General features: G+C 41.4%; 1 protein-coding gene across 2 annotated transcripts in view; it reads right to left on the bottom strand.

The window, feature by feature from the left end:
• Window positions 1-8,839, bottom strand: part of fgd5a (FYVE, RhoGEF and PH domain containing 5a) — a 30,826-nt gene extending 21,987 nt beyond the window's left edge. For both annotated transcript variants that reach the window (XM_053316238.1, XM_053316239.1), the window contains exons 1-2: window positions 8,707-8,839; window positions 3,924-6,681 (exon numbers count right to left, since the gene is read on the bottom strand). In XM_053316238.1, coding sequence (XP_053172213.1) covers window positions 3,924-6,681; window positions 8,707-8,716 — 2,768 coding nt within the window. In that variant the 5' untranslated portion in view covers window positions 8,717-8,839. The remainder of the gene's footprint in view (window positions 1-3,923; window positions 6,682-8,706) is intronic.
• Window positions 8,840-21,742: the final 12,903 nt, after the last annotated feature.

The raw sequence follows: 21,742 nt of genomic DNA, 5'->3' as shown, positions 1-21,742 counted from the left end.
AGACTGTCTGTAAAAAGACCTATATCCCACCAATGCCCTGTGAATTTAACGATGCCTGTAATATGTAATTCAATTGAGGTAACCATTGACTATTAAAATATATATTAGGCACAATCAGACAGGCCTTCTTCCACTTGTAATGGCACTATTACAGGAAATAGGCGCAGCTGAGTAGGTTCATTAGCCTGTTAACTATAGAAGATTGAGACGCTGATAGGGGGATTAAGAAAATGGAGGCAATTTTAAATTGTTTGCTGCTTTTAGTGATGATGATTACATGTTGCCTGGGGCTGTTGTGTTGCTGGTGATGTTGTGATGAAGTGATTTGTGCAGACGCCAGTACTCTGACTGCTACTGCCCTATACCTGTGATATGATGGATAACAATGACCCTGCATTATGGGAAAGTCTGTGATTTAGGGTCACATATGCTTATAACAATATTATAACCTTTACATTCTTGCTTGTAGTTGATTCATCCTGTACTTGGTGTGATGGATGTATGAGGTGGGAGGTATACCTGACAAAACTGCAGCAACAATAACAGCAGACCTGGCATTCCTGACAAGACCACACCTCATCTTGTTATTCAAGGGAGAGTCTGGGAACCTCCGCCTCACCATGGTGACCCCCTTCTCCCCCCTTCATCCTATCTGTCCTACCCTGTCTCCACCTCCCTGCCTCCCGCCAGAGCCCAGCCCTCGTCCTGCATTTCCTGTAAACAGGCTGGTGGGAAGCTCCTAGGCTGGACACTTCCTCCCTGGGGATGACCTGGCAATGACCTCAGAGCGCCTGGCACCAGGCCTGGCGAGCCATAGACACACCCTGTCCACCACCTCGCCACACAGCACAGAGCCACCACCCAGTACAACAATGTACTTAAGATGGCTCCCTCATCACTACTAACACTAACATAACAGTGGGTGGAGGAGCTGTTTTAGAGGCCATAGCAGGGCTTTGTCATCACTCTGAAGAGGTTGACGTTCAACTGTTGGGAGCGAAAATAATACCGAAGGGTAAGCTAGAGATGTACAATACTGCATGCATTTGCACTACTTTACAGACCACCAACTAACTAGCACTGAATAGGGACAACAACACATCTACATTGTGGCTGAGTGTCCAACTTGCGCTGCTTAACGTTGGCACTTAATGGTCTCTAAGTTGAACACAATCACAAATCCTGAGCTTTCTTTGCTAAAATGCTTGTTTTTCGCCACATTGTGTTGCTGCACTGCTATTTGGCAAGGACAATGCTGCTGAGACTGCACTATCAGCAGGAGCTTCATCTTTGATAAAGCAGCAACTAAGTGTATGTGCACATCTATACATGTAGATACACACTTACACACAAATACCTTGGCTAGGCTTAAGGATGAATCATTACTGTGCCTTTTCTTTTTCCACCGTACACTGTGGTAGCTTGCTAATGAAGATGTCTGTTTGCTTGTGCTGAAGTAGTGTCTGAATAGTGTTACACATTAATCACACAAGTGGAAACAAGCCAGGTCTGTGGCACAGAAGCTTTGTAAGTTCTTTGAAAACGCATTTTTGCCACTGTAGCAATACTCTGGAGTCATTTTACTCACCACAAAAAATCTACTTTTTCTCTTTGGGTCCACAACCATGTTTACTGTTGAATGTGTTCTCAATAAATGACAGTTGAATATGTTCTCAATAAATCACTGCCATCATCAAGGCAGCCTGGGATGGTTGAAATGTCAAGCTTTGAAGAGAGTTTAGTGCAAGACGTATGCACAAAGGCAGGGACAAACAACTACACTGACTACACACACAACAAAGATCATGGATGTATACACACAAACACACACACACACACATATTTACACACTTAAATAAACAAAAAACAGCCCTGTATAGACATAAGAAAGAGTGGCCCTGGCAACAGAAACCTCTCAAGGGGAAATGTGGTAAAGTCGAGGTGACAGAACAGATAGGCTCTTTGCATTGTGAGTGGTGTGAGACCTCCACCACACAATGAGCCACATCGATAACATCACTGGGAGAAAAAAAAAACACTCACTGAGGGACCATTGTCTGGGAAATGGAAGGGTTTCAAATGCTGAGAAATGTATAAAGTTTAAACTACACCGGAAATGAACTGCAGGGAAATACTGCCGCATAAAATGCCTAAAGGAGAGGCTGGATGTGTGTGACAAGTTGTATACATTATATGCTGAAAACTCCTCAACATGGACAAACTATTGTGAAAGAGAGTAGCTGCACATGAACTATAAAAGAAAGGGCAACCCAAGAAATGAAAATAAAGTGAGGTCCTGACACTCTACCCCAAGATTATCTTAAGCCTTAAAGGGAGCTCTTGGTAATGGCCTGTCTCTCTGACTACACACAGGTCATCAAACGTAACTATTTTATTAAGACTGGGGAAAGACTGTGGCCCGTAGTGGCTGAAGCAGTAGCACAGGCTAGGGTAATTTGGTACCGTCTGACCCTGGTGATTCCTCACTCGATCACACACTGCAGTAAATCCTGCGGCCCCTCAAGGGTCCAATGAAAGAGAAGCACTGGGGAGAGAGCTACTTTAATAAAAGCTCTACTAAACTTAACCATAAGTGTCAGGTACAGGAGAGCAATTACACCAAAACTGCTCTTGCTCCCTTTCTCTAGTTCTTGCTTCCCCCTCCCCCTCCTTCACCTTACTTTATCGCTCTACTCTTTGTTTTCTATTACTCTTCTGCTGCTTCTATTAACACATCCCCTCCCCTTGCTCTCTCACCTTTTCCTCATCCTCCTTGTGTGAAAAGAGCTGTCTTGTCGTCGACACGCCATACTATTTCACTTTTAATTGCAGCCCATAATGACTTTCTTTAATGCGAATAACCTGCGCTCAGTGAGCTACCCAATTGCCATTACCTGTTCTATCACCTCAAACCTGCATAGGAGGCAGTGGCACCAGATGTGACCTCTAAATCCACCAAATGAAAAACAGAAGTAAGCTCTCCCACAAGCATTGTCCATCTTCCCAAAGCTAGCGATGCCTGACACAGCAGGCTGCTCATCTCATACCGAACACACTCCTACAAGAGGGAGATCTGATTCTACTCAGCCAGGTGCCCACTGCTCAGTTGAGATACAGTGCAAGAATATTTGTCAGCTGTTGAGGGGTCAAGATAACACTTCTGAGTGGTTAGGTGACAATTCAGCGAACTACCTGAGTGCTTCCAGTGATAAATATTCTCAGTACACTGACACAGTAAAGATAAATATATAGGATGTATGCTGCATATCTAGAATGTTACACATAAGATGATAAGCTGAAGCACTATATAATTATATATAAAAACACATTTCAATGGAATGTAAAAGGTATATAATAACTAGTAATAGATGATGCTGATGAATACTTCTGCGTTAAAGGATCAGTCCACCCAGGTTTCAGATATGTTGCCGTGCAAATAGTTTTGGCTTTATTCGCCCACTTTTCTCTGCTATCTGCCTGAAATTTCTGTTACAAATCCAATACAATAGAGGTGAATGATATTCAATTTGTTGTATGTTATATTAAAAAAATTCAGCAGCAGCATCTCTTTCCAGATACATTGTCCTGGTTACTCTGAATGATACACAGTATGTGCTGTCCGCTATTTTTTCGGTAGAAAGTAGTTCCAATGAAAACTCTTTATAGTGATGTATGAGTATAATCAAGAATAAATGTAACTTTGTATTGCTGCGTGAGCACCACAAACAAAATTCCATTCATTTCCGCTAATTGGGTGAAGGTCTATAAATGTAATTTAAATGGGTCTTCCATTGTGGATTCGCAGCAGAAACCTCAGAGACAGCTCTCTCAAAACCTGGGCAATATGCTTTTTGTAATTTGTAACTCTAGGTTGGCTTGGAATGGTGCAAACCCATTTTAAATTCAGTGATTTTTAACAATACCTTTCGGTGTCTTCTTTATATGACTGGTGTTTGCTTTCAATCCCAGGGAAGCTGTTCATATCCACATAGCCGTCATTCTCATTGCAAGGAGCTGTCGTGCGGTTTGAACCCTCAAAAAACTCAGTCACAGTGTGAGATCTGACTGGTCTGCCTGGGATCTGGATGTTCTCATAGTCTGAGTTCATGGCTGGGATGTTTTCGTAGTCTGAGGTGTCGGCACTGGGGAAGGAGATGGAGCGGGGCTTGGTCAAAGGCAGAGGCATGGCAGATCGACGAGACCTCTCCTCGAAAGACTCTACTCTGGAGACGCTTCTGCCATAAGCTTTGGGGTCTCCTTTCCTCCTCTGGTGGTCTTTATAGAGTAAAAAAGAGGATGGCAAGTCTGAAGGACGCTGCTGCGGGTTCACCATTTGCGACTGGAGCTGAGGAGAGCTGTTGGTGCTTCTAGGGTCAACCTCTATGACTCTCACTGGGCCGTGGTGGCTGGACTCGGACGAAGAACGTGATGAGCGGACACTTCCATCGCTAAAACCTTTTGAATCTGACTTCCTTTTGAACTTAAGCGCCAGGAAGCGCTTGAAGGAGGACTTCTTCTTCTTGAGTTGGTCATTGGGTTCGTGGTGGATCAAAAGGGATGGAGAACTTTTGGTGACTGGTCTCTTGGTGATGTATGCCAACTCAAAGGGTGGAGGGATATCCACTAGAGAGGTTGGTGTGGAAACACCACTGGATGACTGATGGCTACGCTGGGAGAAGCTTCCAGAGGAAGTTATGACACATGGAAGGGAAAGAGTGTCATCTTTCCTCTTCATCCTGATCTCATCCTTTAGAGATCTGCCATCCTCTGTGGGGGTGGTCAGGGACAATTCTGCACCCTCAGCAGAACGTGAATACAACAAGAAATGACGAGGCTTCATTGACGGGATCAAACAGTTGACCGAAGGCTTCTGTGAATGACTGAGTGGTTCACCGTTCTTATCCAAGGCCACTGTGCAGTAGTCATGATTCTGGTACTCTGTTCCTGTCTCCTCTGGTACAGTCTCTGGGACATAACCTGGAACTTTCCCAGAATAAGAGCGTGATCGAGTGACAATAGTCTTCCTATCCAGTGTCATAAAGTTCTCCCCTTCTGAGTCAAACCCAGCCTCTTCGTATATATGCTCCTCGCTGTCTGACTCTGTGTCCTCATAATAAGGCACAATATGGCAGTCCAGTTCCTCAATGTCTTCTTCAAAGGCCTCAGTGGTGTGAGCGAAAACCACCCTGTTGGTGAGCTCTGGGGTGCGGCCCAGGTCTAGGTCTAATGGCACTGTGATGTTACACAACCTGAGACGAGGCTGGCAGCTTTTTCTGTGGCTGAGGAAAGCCTGCTCACGTTTAGCTGTTCTTTCTTTTGCACTTATTCCTTTAATATGTCTCTTTTCCGTTTCTTCATCTTCCTCATCATCACCTATCTCAACATAATCCTCTGATGAGACACAGTCTACCTGCTCGTCATCTTCTTTAGGGCATAGGGACTCATCAATGTCTGCATACTCATCTGCTGACTCGCTGTCCTTTGCTTTGTCTTTGTGCTGATCCCAGTGTTCAGTGCCTTCTTCAATCTCAGCCTGTTCAGAGAGCGCTTCCTTATCCTCTTGCTTGTCCACGTCATCTGATGACACATAATAAGGTTCCTGGTTAGAATCACCTGGCGTTTGCAGTTCATTTGATGGTTTATCATCAGTATCATCCTGATCCCACTCGGGGTCGGCAGTGGCAGTCAAATTTGACGGAACAGATTCAATGACTGAATAAGGCCCGAACACATCCTCAGTGCTGGATGTGAATCGAAAACAGCCCGAGACATCCTTGGTGGCACGTTCCGGTTGCCACACCTCTGTTTCAGCAGGGTCACATGATTCACATGTATCACTAGCATCATCTGTGGGGCCAATCACATCATAGGGATACTCCTCAGTTACAGTTGGAAGCACAGTGAATCCAAATGCAAATCCTCCAGTTTCCAGCTCAGTCTCATCTGTGAGTAAGTCACAGTGCTCTTCATTTTGTTCATTGTCAGCTTCATTAAGTCCAATATCACTGACCTTATCACCTTGACTGAGCGACTGTATTTGATCCAAGTTTTTTTCATCTACATGTTCATCTGGGTGTTCTGAAAGCTCACAGGGTATTTGAATCTTTTCACTAAAACCCTCTTCCTCCCCTTCCTCCTCCTCTCCTGCTGCATCCTCCTTTTCAGTTGAAGGAAGTGAAGGTGTAGATGTATTCTCATCATCTGTATAATTGCCACCTTCAGGCTGGTTCAAGTTATTGTCAGTGCTTTCATCCTCAGTAGTGTCTACAGTAGAACCATCGTCTGCTTTGACAGTGTCTTCAGAGCCAATGCTGTCTCTGTCGCCATCATTATCATCTAATATGTCCACGTTTTCTGTTTCACCCTCTATTTCTCCCTCTACTATGTCATTCACCCCATCTTCTGCTTCACTTTTCTCCTCATTGTCCTGGTTCTCCTCCACCATCTCATGAAGATCTTCTGTGTCCCTATCAGAGTGAGCCAGGTCTCCGTTACTGAGGATCTGTGGGGAACACAGCTCCCCCTGTTGGTGTGGCTCATACAGGGGTTTTGGCTTGGGGGCAACAGGAGGTTTTGGACCACGGACTGGGGGACAAGGCCTTGACATCAGCTTGGACTGCACTTTGATGGTCAGATGACTGCGGACCTTTGGTCGAGGGACTTGCAGCGGATTTTGAAAATCTGTACAAAGAGAGCAGAAGATAATGAAAAAGCTGTCACAGAAGTCACACAAATACAAACATTTTTTAGTACTTAAAAAAAACTGACTACTGTACATGAGGATACAAATATGGACACTTTTCCTGTATAGTGTGAAAAGAGGAAGCCCAGTCCTGTACAGTAGTCAGTGACATGCAGAATGCTGCAGGGGACATTATCAGCAGGAAAAACAACAGAGCCACAGGGTACTTAGAGGAGGAACAATAACATCTCCCTGTCTGGGAAATGACACATGCAGGTTGGAGGCTTATAACAGGACCGCATTTAACAAATCAATTGGTTCATTGTATTTAAAACCTTTAAAGATGATTTACATCTTTACACTTCACAACACAATGTGTTATGTACATTGAAATGGCAACATAAAACACCTTAAACCTGTATAAACTTCATTTAGAAACTACTTTTTGCTCCGCATCTGGTGTTAAAAATTGTGAAGTCATTATGATATTCAGAATTGTCATGAAACACACCCATACTTAACAAAATGTGTACACCCCTTGTCTCTTCCTGTTATTTAGTACCTGCCTTGACGCACATCCTATTAAACCCTGTGTGCACTCTGGCTATCTCTGTGTTCGCAGTACTGTTTCACTTTCTGTCAGTGTGTCTGCCTATCACTCGCTTTTTCTTTACACATAAGTCTGAATGTGTATTTTTAGTGGGACGCTGTCATTCATTACTATATATCACACTGTGCCCACAATTTGTTGCTATGAACGTCTCCATGCTTGTCTTTTAAGAATTCTAGGTTTCATTAACTCATCAAGGAAAGCCTCCTTGAAGGACTCCACACAGGATGTCCATGGGGGGAAGGACATTAACAGCATGGCCCCCCATCACTCCTCCATGAACCTCTCTAGGAGTACACATTTTCACAGCACAAATGGACTTCCTTCTCGTCATTCTTTCCCGATTCTCACGAAACATACTCACACATACACACACACTTTTTTTTTTTGCTGAAAAGGTCCTTTGAGTGCGTCAAAGAACAATAAAACTGGGAGAGAAAACAAGGGTCCCAGTCTGACAAAGCACCCAACTGCAAACAACAGGATATGAATTATGCAACAAGAATTCAATTAAAACAAATGTTTGAAAAACAAAGGAAGAGATAGACACTGGGACCTTGGCTATGCCAAACTCACAGGATATGATTTCAGACTATGTCCTCATCATGAAATGTCACCCGTCAAGAAAAAACAACATGTCTAAAATCTAGTATGACGAGGCTGAAGAACAGACTTTATTGTCTCCTTTAACAAATACCATACGTCCAACCACAAAAAGAAGGAACATTTCTACACTTCTTTTATTTGAAAATTAATTCACTTGAAAGACACAGAACTTGCAGGACAGGTGACCTTCTTTACAGAACAATGGCTCTGTGCACCCTTGCAGACACAGATTATAATCCTAATTCTAACCCTAATACTAATCCTAAAACAGACTATTTTCCCAGTACAGACTGACACTGAAATTAACTTTACTGGGAATCACCACAGCTGTGGATTTACAATGAAATTTCTTTATATGTAGGCCTAATTCATCTCACGAAAAATGTATGTAAAAAACAAGCAGGATTTTTTTCATTAAAATTGAAGTATTATATGATCAATCTGCTGATCTGTTTATTAGTCATTGTTCAGAGTGATTAACAGTACACACTTTAATAGGCTGCTTTAAGCCGCATTCAATTTCAGTTTGTACCTTAAAAACCTTCAAATATGTTTTGAAAAATGGAACTAACAATAATGAGAAATATGATGTTTTCAGGCAGAATAAATCAATTTCAGAAATTAAGCCCCCTCTCTCTCTTTCACGCACGCACGCGCACACACACACGCACACACACACACACACACACACACACACACACAAACATACAAACACACTCACGCAGTCTTGTTCTACTTTATTTACAGTAAATCGTTTAAAGTTTGTACTCTGATCTCGTAACATGACCATAAAAGATTTACCACAAACCTGCGTTCATTGTGGGACATCATCATCCACGGGAAGCGACAGTTATCCTCATTGCCCCCATGCCGACGGAGTCCCTCCAAATGGCGTTTAAACTTAATCCAAATACAAACACATTGCGGGAAAAATCAAGTTGTAAAGGCACAGTTGCAGGACATTCTTGGTTTTTCCTCCAGTGGAAGAAATCTAGTTGCGGAAGACCCCTGTTTACGCAGAGAGGCAGCTGTGTCTTCAGCCGGCGTGCATCTCCAGTGCTGATGCTCCAGTAAAGTGGTGCGCTCCTGTGTGGAAACGGGAGGTGCTGCTTGGAGCTTCCTGAGGCTGGACTACAGCGCGGACATGGAGCGCAAACCAAACCCACTCTCTCTAGCTATGTGTTTTCAATTTTTGCACTGCACAGCATTATATATTCTCTACTGCGGAAGTTTTTGTACATATTCACATCTGTTTATGTTTTTGGGTCAGGATGTGTACAGTATAACGATGCAGTGAATTCGACAACAGTGAAGAGCAGAGTTTAGCCAGCCCAGACCAAACCCACTTAGCCTGAGTAGCTTACTGTGATTATGAGACTGAAAGAAGGATCCAGTATTCACTTTCAATGTTTCAATGTCATGATGGGAATCTTAAAATTATTTTACACACACACACACACACACACACACACACACACACACACACACACACACACACACACACACACACACACACACAACATTTGCTCAAATAATCATGCCATGTTTTGATGCCTGGCACATGTCCCTGCACTGATTTAGACCATACAAAGTTAAGCTCTGCACGGTTACATGAACTATTGCACTGTGTCATGACATAATTCTTCAAGCTTGTAAATAATCATATTTTGAGAGGATATATCAGCTATTCTAAAATCATGCAGCGATCCTTCACACTGTTTTCCCCCACCATGTTTTGCCCATGGATTATTTCCTGAACCAGAAGGGTGCATAGAAAAGTTCCTAAAAGCAGTTTCCAAAAACAGTTTCTCTAGGACACCAAAGCTTTTGCTATTGGCCGGGCTTCCTGGCCCGGCATCTGTTGCATGATTGAATGAATGCAACCCTTTAAAACCTCTCTTCATAACAGGAAACCGCTCTCCCTGTTTCCTGCACAACAGGCAACACTTCCTTAGCAACAGATGGGAAAGGTTGGCGATGTTAACCCCTTAGGTAACCTCCTACAGAACTGATTGACTGGTGCCGTGCAGAGCCTGATGGTTCGAGGAACAGACAAACTTTCACCAGCTTCAGTGTGGGACTCAGGGTGGGCTTTCAAGGACAGAGACACCTTGTGCAACACAGGGGGAGGCTGGGATCATCGCCCACTTGGGTTCTTTGATTTGACAGCCCCCAATGCTGGTTAAACGCCCACACATTGAGATGGGAATATTCTACCTCTTTTCCCCCCTTGTCTCCTGCACACTTGAAGGTCAAACAATGCAACAGACCTCTGGGATTTTTTTTTTTACAGCAGAGTTGAAGTGGATAGTGATCAAATAGAGAAACACAGTAAAAGAATCAGCTGAGCTGTATCGCCACAGGGCTCTGGTCCTGACTGCTGCAGCAGCATACAGAGCCATACATTATACACACAGCAAAATTCCCATTCCAGATGGTTTGATGCAGGGAGGATTAAGCTCTGCTGCAGGTGTAAAGCTCCATCAGTCTTAGAGAGGGTGTTGGAGAGTGTGCGCGTCATAATCAGCTCATGTTATCTTTGCACTTGCATGTGGGTGGTCTCATTAAAGAATTAATGTTCTGGTGTAATGATACAATTTCTGAATTATTAAGCACACCACTAAAGAGGCAATTAAATATAAAATAATTTGTGCTGAAGATGTGACCATTGTGTTTGCTGCAGTAATTAAGCTGTTTATTTGAGCAAATAGGATGCTGAGTAATGTATTTTGCAATATGCTACACCAAAACAATTAAATCCGTGTGACTCATTTGTTTTGCTTCCACTTGTTACAATGTGACACTATAATAACTGTTATGGAGTGTTGATGCCAAGACAATTTTTTAATGTGTCAGTAGTAGCACATTTATAGCTGCCATAAAGCAACCTTTTGTTTTTCAGTTGGATGGCTAAAGATAGCTCTCGTCTGGTCTTTTGGCAGTGCCAAATGGGTTTCTCTCGTGAGTATTCTATTCACAATTGCTACATATGACCTTTTTTTTTTTTTAGTTCCATGTGCAAAATATGTTTTGCTTTTGCAGGGTGTGCAAATAGAACCTGTCAAGAGTATTGTGTCATGTGGCTGCAGAAAAGAATGGCTTTCGGAGTAAATATCCCTCCAGATGTGGCACAGACGGTCAAAACATGTTTTTGGACGGAGGACACAAATTTCCTGGACTGCCTGTAGCTGTGTGCTGTGCTCTGTCACCCCACCTGGAACAACGACTTGACTACAGGAGAAAGGGGGAATGGCACTATTAGGAAAAACATGCTGTAGTAGCAGAGAACAAACCGACTCTATCTCCCCTCCACTCAGCTGCACACCACGCCAAACAGGAAAGGGATCAGGGAAAGGGGTCAGCAACTTGTTCCCAGAGCTGAGACAATCCATAACACCTGCTTTGCCAGTCACTGAACACTGGACTGAATGGATGTGCTGAGTGTTTTTATTCCCTACTGACATATGACATTGCACTTTAATGCTGCTGATTACTGGAAAGCACATGCATTGGTTTCCCCGCCCCCCCCCCCCCCCCATAATGGCACCTTGTGTTCCTGTGATTCATTAATGTACATCAGTTTCAGGTTTGCTGCAGAATTCATTTCTAAGAGAAGAAGGCACTTAATCATGCCGTTATGCAAGCTAGCTGTAGAGTATTAAGTTCAGGTATTGATTTATGAGGTGCTCAAGTACAATCAGGTAGAAGTCTTTCACTCTTTAAAGTGACCCAAACACCTTTGTAATTGGATGGCAAAGTGTTTGACTGCTATAATGGATCGAATCACTATTGACGCGTTTTATTGATTCCCAACCAGTAAAGACGGCAGCGGTCTTCTTGGGCAGGTCCTCTGAGACTTGTGTGTTTTCCCTGAGCTTTAGATTCTGATTAAGAGACTCCAGACCAGCCGATATGTATATAACAGGACAACAGACTTTATTAAAATGTAGTGGAGTGGAGAGATTGTTTGTGGATTAATGGAATTTGGTTGATAGATATGCATTATTAAACAGAACAACATCAACTGCCAGTGCCCGAGAAACTCAGGTGTGTTTATACATAAAAATAGTTTTATGTAACCTGAGTGAAATAAGAAAACCCTGGTGTCAGCAGTGTGTAGTCCACTCTCCCAACAATATAAAGCGAGGACCCCTTCCCAACACCCCCAGTGACTGCCTTTGCATGTACACACACACACACACACACACACACACACACACGTTCACACTTGCACACACAGCAGAGTCTTGCAGTAAACAGGTGGAGCATGGAAGTCAGCACTTCATCATAAAAGCAAAGAATACAGGTTTAATTCCCCACAAGGCCTTCAGTACTCCACAGCAAATCAATGAATGGCCTGTATCACTGTTGTAATTTGAATAACAAAGACACAGAACGTTAAATTCAAACATTCAAGCTATGTTACTGTCATTGTGCTGCTGTCATCAAAATGTTTGGGGTTTTTGTCCACATGTAAGCACTTCTGTGAAATAATACAGAAGTTATCCAAATCATTGTCTGCTACCATTAAGTGTGAAATGACTGAGACATGGTGTATCAGTGGCTTATGTGCTGTTTGTGTTCAGTCTAGCCTACTCTAAGATAAAGTGGCAGCGCTGCTCCAATACTAAAAAACAAAGTATTCTTTCTCTGTAGTAAAGGCCATGGCTATGACACAATAGCTGTCACACTGCCGTTAATTAGCCTGAAGCCCAGAGAGTAGGTCAGAGTCTGATAACGGATGAATTTGTTATTCTTTTTCTCTATTGCAGCAGAGACAATCCTCTAAGCTGCACTGTAAAAACAATGATTTACTGGTTCAAAATAAAATCCTCAAGGCGCCCTTTAAAAAAAAAGAAGCATTATTGTCCAAATAAAGGACAATAGCCGAGTCAAAACATCATATTTTGGCATTTGGTGTCACAGATTAATGAGCTCTGCTGTGGCCTTCCATTATGAGAGCCTGTGGAGGTCGTGGTGTGTCTCTCCAGGTTTTTACTGCATTATATATTTCCTCAGTCTCTGCAGTATGTTTTATGTTTATCATTTTAATAGCCTTGAACACTCACAGGTCCCATGTGGCAATATAACATAAATTCCCTGCATGGGGTCTACTCTGCAAGAACATGCTGTGTGTGTGTGTGTGTGTGTGTGTACGTGTATGTGTATGTGTATGTGCATGTGTATTATGAGTGAGAGTGTGTGTTCCTGCAGGTGTTTGCTGCACATGCCTACATATGTACATACATAAAGCAAGAGTGTGTGCTGATTGTGTGTATGGCACTAAAAGATCTAGAGGGAAAACAATAGGATCTTGAAAAAGCCCCGAGCCAGAGTGTACTCTTCCTGTGAGTGTTTTCATATTTCTCTGCCAAAGGAGACTGAGAGGATGCAGATACTCCTGCTAGTGAAACACAGGTCTTTGGCAAAGCTTTTAATAGTCTCACGCAAGTCTGGAGGTGTAAGCACATTGAATGACTTATGTAACAGCATGCAACAAAAGAAACTGTCATTTAAACCGATATACAAGGCTAACATGTGTCTGCAATCAGAGTGCATTAAGTATAGAGCTGAAGCATTTACAACTTTGTGATACTTTCATAGTTGCAACATGAAATATTGGCCTAAATGTTTGACACATGAATAAGAGAAACATGGCATTCTGCATAACGCAAACCAGAAGTCAAACCTCTTATAAATCAGTACTATTCTTTCCCGAGCAATAGCATGTGCGTAAATTGTGTGCATTAGAAAAACAATGATACTCACGCACATATCACAAGGAGGAAAACATATCTGGGGGTTTTCCAACTTCTTCTGACAATGCATCTTTCATCATACTGCCCCGTGTACACAGATATGAGTGAGCGATGTGATATCTATACATGTGTGTGTGTGTGTGTATGTGTGTGTGTGTGTGTGCGTGTTCATTGAGCTTGTCTCTCGCTGGTCCGAGATAGCTGCACCAGAGTGTGTGGAAAACGCAGATGGTTGTTGCTTTTGCTTCTTCCGCCAGACCTGTGTGACCTTTTTACACAAAGATAACAGGGCGGTCTCTTATCCCCAGGACCCCCCCGCCCAAAAAACAGCCAGGCCTGGCAGCTCAGACAGAGGACTTCCTCCCTTCGAGCTGTCTGATAGAACAATATCAACAGCCAGCGCCACAACCTCCCCTTTTGTGTCTCCACCAGGCTTTTGTTTTGGAATAATTGAGTCCTTTCTAATCAAGACGGGCCCCTGACAGACAGGAAATGAGAGATCTGCATTAAAATACGATGAGGATTTTTTTTTGGTAGTGTTTACATGGACATCTATGTTTTACACTCAGATATGACACACATGTTTATGTCATGCAACATGTGCTGTCATACTGATCAAATGATATGTTTGACTATCTACTGAAGTTTAAATCAGAAATAAAAAGATTTACATTGATGAAAGTTAATACATAAAGTGTACTGGGCATCCACTCTAGATCATTGTGCTGCTTTTTTGCGCTTATCTTTAATCACACTGTGCAATTCAGCACTGTACATCAACTCTGTGACAGTGATTGTAGATGATGTAGATTACTCTTCTCTGTATGTCTGACTTCATGTATACAGTCCATGTACTGGAGATAAAACCATTCAATAATATATCACAAAGGCAACATTCTATATTTTTGTTATTGTTAACAAATCCCATCAAAAGACCAAAACCAACAGTGAGGAAGTTCATCTCCCAATACTTTCTAACTTCCCCAGCCTGTGCATGGCTGTCAGCCAAAAGCCTGATCGCCTATACTACAACATACTTTAATTAAAAAATATATTAAATGAATTCCCTAAAACAGCCATTCTTTGTGCTTTTGTTGGCCACACATTTCAGCCACCAATTGACTTGCATTGGTGAGTATTTACAGCAGCAGAACAGTAATGTATGTGATACTGACAAACTAGTGAAGGAACACTAATCTGTTTTTAATAGCTTCTGGACAACAATGGAGGTCAATAGCACCCAGGAGGTAATTCACTTTAGCTCAAAAAGTAATTCATGTTTATGTGATTAGTAATGAATGAGTCATTACTGATTCTGTACTGCTCAGCATGACTCCTGAAAAAGTGCCAACTATGTCATCATTCACAGATATTTATCAACTAAACATTTACTTATAATTCATTAATATAGTAATTCTAGTTTGCTCTCTGGTAATTTATTATGATCTAGTATAAAATCCTCCATTCTGAGTGACTATGAATGAATTATTAATGATTTATCAAATATCAGCTCATTATCATTACTGATACATCCCTCACCTTGGTCTGTTTTAAAGTGTTAACATTGATCCAGTTTTAATTACTATCTTTTTTTCAGCTCTTCCCATTTATGCATAACTCCAAACAACTCTTTTATTCTCTGTGAGCGTGTGTGTTATTGTGTCCTCTCTGCATGTATGTCGTGCCAACTGATGCTTAGAATCACTTCAGGTCAATGTGAATGTTCCATTGGCAGGACAATATCCCCCTGGAGAACATTGATGTCCATTCTGTGTGCACAAGGTGACCTTATATAGGAGGCTGTTACTGTTGCACTGGACGTACTAGCTTATTTGAAAACATTTCCCATGTTTTCCCCTTTTCTTCACTTTCATTTTCATTCCTTCGAAAAATCCTCATGCTTCACTCTCTTGTTTTCATTTCCTTTAATTCTCTTTTTATTGCTTTAACAAACATACAAAGTGAAACACACTCTAGGGACAGGTGCGGTCTAGCTGTCCTGTCTCCGGTCAGCTATTTTGCTGAAGTGATTTCAGCCGGGCTCTCGTGTATTCTCATGCAAAGTGACCTCAGGGGATGAAGGGTGTGGCGGGAGGAGGGGGGAGGATGCTTCATGCACTTTTCTACCAACATCAGCACAAACAACATGGCCAATTTTCATTTATGGAAGCTGCTAAAACCACTAAAGTGTGGAATATGCTTCAGCATGTATATCTGTATATCTGTGCAATTTATCACTACTGTGATGCATAGGTCACAACATTGCTGCAGTCCAGTGGTGTGGTTAAACTGGTGATAATGAAAAAGACGTTGACCTGTAGAGACCTTTAGATGTGTGCTCATCTGTCTCTTAGTGAGAAGAGTGAGAGGACACTTGAAATAACATTATCTATAAGTAATATCTGCCCCAGGTGATGGGTGTCATTCTCAACACTGTGTCAGCTGATGTCAATCAGCAGCTATCACGCCAAGGGACGATGTGTTGCCATGGCAACATAGAGGTCAAAAAGGTCAGCTTTGATACAATGAACCACAACCGATCGTTACTGTCGTCGCATCGTATTGGCAACGTTATATTGCCTGAGTTGTCATTATTTGGAGCAGTGAAAATCCCTCTTGCTCAGTCTCTTGGGACTCACTCTCTCCCCTCACCCCTCATTGACCCAGTGGCGATTGTCTGTAATGCCCACACTTGTTTCCCTGAGCGAGATCTTGGATCTGCTGTGTCGTATTAGTTTATGAATTCAGCACTGTGGCGCCAGTGCAATAACAGAGATTTAAATGTCAGGTGATGGAGCCACTTTAAGCTTAAGTAGGTAATAAAGATATATTGCTGTGGCCAGGGAAAGTCTCTCTTTAAGTGTTGAGAGTGTAAAGGTTGAAATATTTGTTTATATCACAATTGTCTGTGTGTGTGTGTGTGTGTGTGTGTGTGTGTGTGTGCATGGGTGGAAAAATATGTTTTTTCATTTTCCTCTAATGAGGTTAAGTGGCACCTGAAGGTGGAGCACAGCTGAGGTCATAGCCAGACCGCCAGACAAAATGATTCAGAGTATTCATTTTTGTCATGTTTTATTCAATTGAGTTTGGTTCCCCTGAAGTGAAGCCAAATACAACCTAAAGTATTGAGTTGTAGCAAAACATATCTGAATGTTATTGAGAAATACATGCAATAGAAACAACAGTTCAGACTAAACCAATGACGTGGCTGATTAGATTAACTAGATGTATTCAAATGGAACTGTTTGAATGAACAGAGTTAGCCAGCAGGCTGCCACGAAGCACAACTGTTATTATCATCATTATGGTCTCCACTGCTCTCCGTGTCTGCAGACTGCATCCTCATCTCACATTAAACTGACTTAACCTTGGCATTGGTAGTGGATATCATCATGTTAAAAAAGGCAGAATGTTTTTAAATGTTTTCTACTGTATCATTCCAAAGTGTGGCTACATAAGCTACGCTATCAAAAAGGACTATTTTGTGAATTGTGCTGCAGTATGTATGAAAATGAAAAAGATAAAAATAACACTCAGACAGTATATGCATCAGTGCTCTTTCAATTGCTGCAGCTATAGGATCCAACTGTGAGAAAATCTGTACCTTCGAGCTATGCCAACATTTTATTAGCTCCATTACAAAGTTTGTGCAAACACAGACATAAAGAGGCCATAAAACTGGAGATATCATCCGTTGGGCAAACCTCACTATTGGATTCCTGTATTCCTCAGGATGGACAATTGCTTATTATGCTAAACAAACCCTTGATCCCTTTAGCAACAACACCTGTCAGCGTTTTCCTTCTTGCCTTTGGGAAGTGTGAATGTGTTTGTGTAGATGGAGGTGGCCTACATTTATCCACAGCTGCACTTTTCATTACTCTCATAAGGTGAGGTCAAGGGGTAAGGTCTGCTCGGGTCTTACAACGTCGGTGCACAACTAGTGTGAGTGAAATGAGATGTAATATGTGGCGGAGTGGCTTTTATCAAATCGTGCGTCCTTGCGGCAGACAGTGAGTGGGGCGGACGCTGACAGGCGGGGAAATGAAGCTTTAGGTGGCCGCTGAGATGGAACAGGAGATGTCTCAGTCAGATAGATAACAGCCAGCTAACAGCAGAGCTGCTGTGCTCCCTGCAGAGACTGTCACTGGTGCACAATGTGAATTATAACACACACACATTTGCACCCGTGGGCTCTGCTTCAGCACCTTACGGGTTGAAGGAGTGCACATAAACAGACTTTTTCATCAATAGAGTGTTTTTCAAATTTGAAGTATTACATTTGATGAGATTAAAACACATTTAGGGAACAGATTTTGTTTTGTGCTGCCGTGACCAGTGTCCTAACCTGCAGAGGACAACGCTGTCACAATCTCATCTACGATGTGCATCCATTACTGTGTGGAATTATAATGGGACAGAGCCACTACAAGGGCAGCGCCAAACACTAACATGATTATGGTAATGACGGCCAACAGCTACTCCTGTGAGCGCCAGGGAGATGCGCACTGAAAAGGCAATTCCTAACAATTAATCAAAACACATAAATAGACATAATGTCATTGACTTTCACTCCTGGCAGACAAGAGATTGGTGAATGTTGTTGATACCTCTTAAGCTATTTAATCACTGTGATGCACAGGGGTTGTAGATGGGGGGGATTTGGCAGGCTACAATACATCATGTCAACATTTAGTTTACACTTTGTCAGCAAATGTAATTAGCCAGAATTTTACAAGACTACAAAAGTGGCTGGTTGTAAAACAGACCCAAGGGATTTCGTGATCACAAATTGGACCACGTATAGCTATGATTTTTCTTCATAAGGAAAACATATAGAAAATAGTGCATTTAATAATGTTAGGTGAGAGAATGAATAAAAGTTTGAGAATGAAGAATTGTAATTAAAAGCAAAATATAAAACTAGAACCAAACATGATGAGGTGATAGTGGTACAAATATTCTCCTTACCCTTATATCTGATCATGTTAATACATTCACTGATCACATACAAGCTATATGTATATTTATCAGTGTTGTATTATATGCATTGGGTTAATATCTGGGCTAATCAGAGTCAGTGAGAGGTTTTTAAATTGTCTTATAACAATGCTCAGTCTGTTTAACATCTAGCTGATTGGATCTTTCACTGCTAGTGAGAGCACCAGTCACTCACGCAGGGTGTAAATCCTAACACCTCCTGTGAGCCACCTTTCACAGGAACATGCCACCTTAGCACATACGCTTAGTGATCTAATATGTGTGGGATCAGTGGAGCATGTGTTTAAAAGCCAGTGTTCATTGTGACGCTGTGCACAGACACAGATGGCAGCCCAACTTCTAATACATCACCTCTTTTTCAAAAATACATGCATTTGATTATTGTTCTGCCCCTGTAAGCAGCTTTCTATTTTGCTGTACTTGTCTTCTTTTAATCTTTAATTATTTTTTTTAAACGTGTCTTTCACATCTTCTTCTGAGACAATAACAAAATGTGTCGTTTCTTTGTGGGGTTGCAGTGAGTATGGCTGTATGCTTTGAATCAGGAGATTTCTATATAAAACCTATCTTGTGCTAATCCACCTGAGACTGGACCCACAGGCAGATGGTGTCCCATCAGAGAGGACTTTATATATGTTTCATATAAACTATCCTGGAGGCCTCGAGGGATATCTCATTTTATGTTACTGGTTTCAGGCAATATGAAAATTCCAGAACCACATAAACAATGTTTTTTCCTTTATTTCCTCCTTTTTTTTTAACCCACTTTTGTTTTTATCTCTTTGTCTTGAAACACATGGTGTAATTTTTCAACCTCAGCATCACCGTGGGAAGAATATAACCAAGACAAATATATGGCTCTTATCAAACAATAGCTTAAGGGTCCCCGTATTTCAAAAAGGGCCGACACTCACAGATATACACCTTGCATTATCGCATAATGAAAAATATGGCATTCAAGCACCTGCTCTTATTTTACTTCTCACCATTTTCACCATTCTCATCATCAAGTAATGTACAATATATTGTTTTATTTCATGACTGAATTATTTAAAATACACAGCAGCAAAAGTTACATTACTGTAGTACGATCACTCACTGAATTCAAGCTACTGTAGTGATATGATGCTGATAATAGCTGTAGGCTGGGCTTCATAAACTGGAAATATTTTTAAGCCGAGAGAAAATATCATAAAATAGTGTATGTGAGCACATTCCAAGTGTACAAAACAGAAGCACCCCTTCCTGTTTTATGTCTATATCTTAACCCCCTGGATCATCAGTGTGTGTTGGATTTGGTTTATCCGTGGACCTCATAAAGTGGTGAACGGTTTGTGTTTAGCGGTGAGAGAACAGCTGAGCCATGATGGAGTTGTATTGATCCTCCATCAAAATCCCACATGCGAAATCCTCATCTTGACAACTATGATTGAAGACTTCACAGATGTTTGTCTGTGGGTGGTGTGTGACGGTTCATAAAGAAAACTACTGAAATCTGTTGGCAATGCAGTCACATTTGGATTTAAAATAACAACTCTGCCCAAAACACACACAGTACTGTTATGTGTTTGCAAAACTGCAAATCAGTATGAAGTTAAATTACATACAGCAGCCAGATTAGAGCCAATGTATACTTACTGCAGATAACAATTAAAGACCAGTGCATCAGTTTGGTAAAAAAGATTAAAAAATTAACAATGAACTAAATTTTGCAGATATGTATTTGTGAACCAGGAGCTTCTATTTTTGACTGCTGCTGCCTTACACTATAGCCATATATTTAACAGTGTTATGGTGTAAATTAGTGTTCTACTATTTTAAAAATGTGCATTCCCAAATGCATATTCATCATTTGTTCCAAACTAGTGGCGATTTAAGACCAGTTTTAGAGGGGCACCCCTAAATTTGATCTCAGCACCCCTAAAAATAGATCAAAATGATTTTATACAACTTTAATTATTTTGCGAGCCTGTCTGTTAGAGATGGGACAAACACTTATGCTACAGGTTGAATGTACTTTGGAAAGTTCTGTCATTAATATTGTCTTTCCCACAGTGTTCATTAACTATCTAACCCTAACCTCTCTGTAGAAATCTATGATTATTCATTCTGAACCATTATTATTATAGTAGACCACTCTACTATGTATTAATACTTCTTGTTATAATTTATGTCTAGTGTAGCAGGGGGTTTGAACACTTGCAGGGCATTGTATGTCAAATTCTCATTAGGAGCTGAGCCCCTCTAAATGTCTGATCCTAGCGTCGCCCCTGTTCAAAACATTAAGGCCTAAACTGAATTTCTATCCTCCAAGGTAAATTAATCTGTTGAAAATATCGCTCAGTGCTAATGACACACATTCATCCCCTGCTGTGCCGATAGATTACTTTCGGTCGATTGACTGTAGGAAGACAATGTGTACAAACAGATACATCAGCAAAACAGCTTAGTGCCACCTTAAATTGTTTACTAAGTATTTGCAGTGATATTAATGTAGTTGTGTGTGTGTGAAAAAGTGCAAGTTTTGTTCTACATACCTGTTCCCACAATGAGTTTGTTGTGGAAATGGGGTAGAGACTTTTACTGTCTTTGACTCAATGAGTTTAATATGCATTTATTGAGGTGGTAGAGTGCAGGTGAAATCTAAATGACAGAACAAAAAAAATCAAAGACAGGGTGTATTTTAATCTCTCTTTTTTCAAATTTAAGAGAATGAAATTAAAGGAAATTATAGATTAGGAAGAATTTAACATTTTTCACAATAAAAAAATGGTTCTTGTCTAATAATAAGGGCATAAGCGTGTTGTCTGTTTCTGTCCTAAAGTGTTTTCGTGTTGTGTACTCCTCTCTCTTTTAAGTTACGAACAACTGACTTTGCACTCTCAATAAAAAAAAAATCATCATCTCCCAGACTTGGAAGATTTCAAGGACTTCTTTTACAATCAAGCATTCTGGGGACTACGCAGCAACAATTATGATCACTGGCAGAGCCATTATCTACTTCTACTGAGAGTCATAAACTTAATCACTCAGCATAATCTCATTTTCTACTTCATTATTAATCTGTTCCTTGGCAGCTGTTAT

This window comes from Scomber japonicus, chromosome 3 (genome assembly GCF_027409825.1).
Source record: "Scomber japonicus isolate fScoJap1 chromosome 3, fScoJap1.pri, whole genome shotgun sequence".
In the NCBI taxonomy this organism is placed as follows: domain Eukaryota; kingdom Metazoa; phylum Chordata; class Actinopteri; order Scombriformes; family Scombridae; genus Scomber; species Scomber japonicus.
The sequence above is the reverse complement of the archived record's forward strand: the minus strand, read 5'-3'. Positions and strand labels throughout refer to the sequence as shown.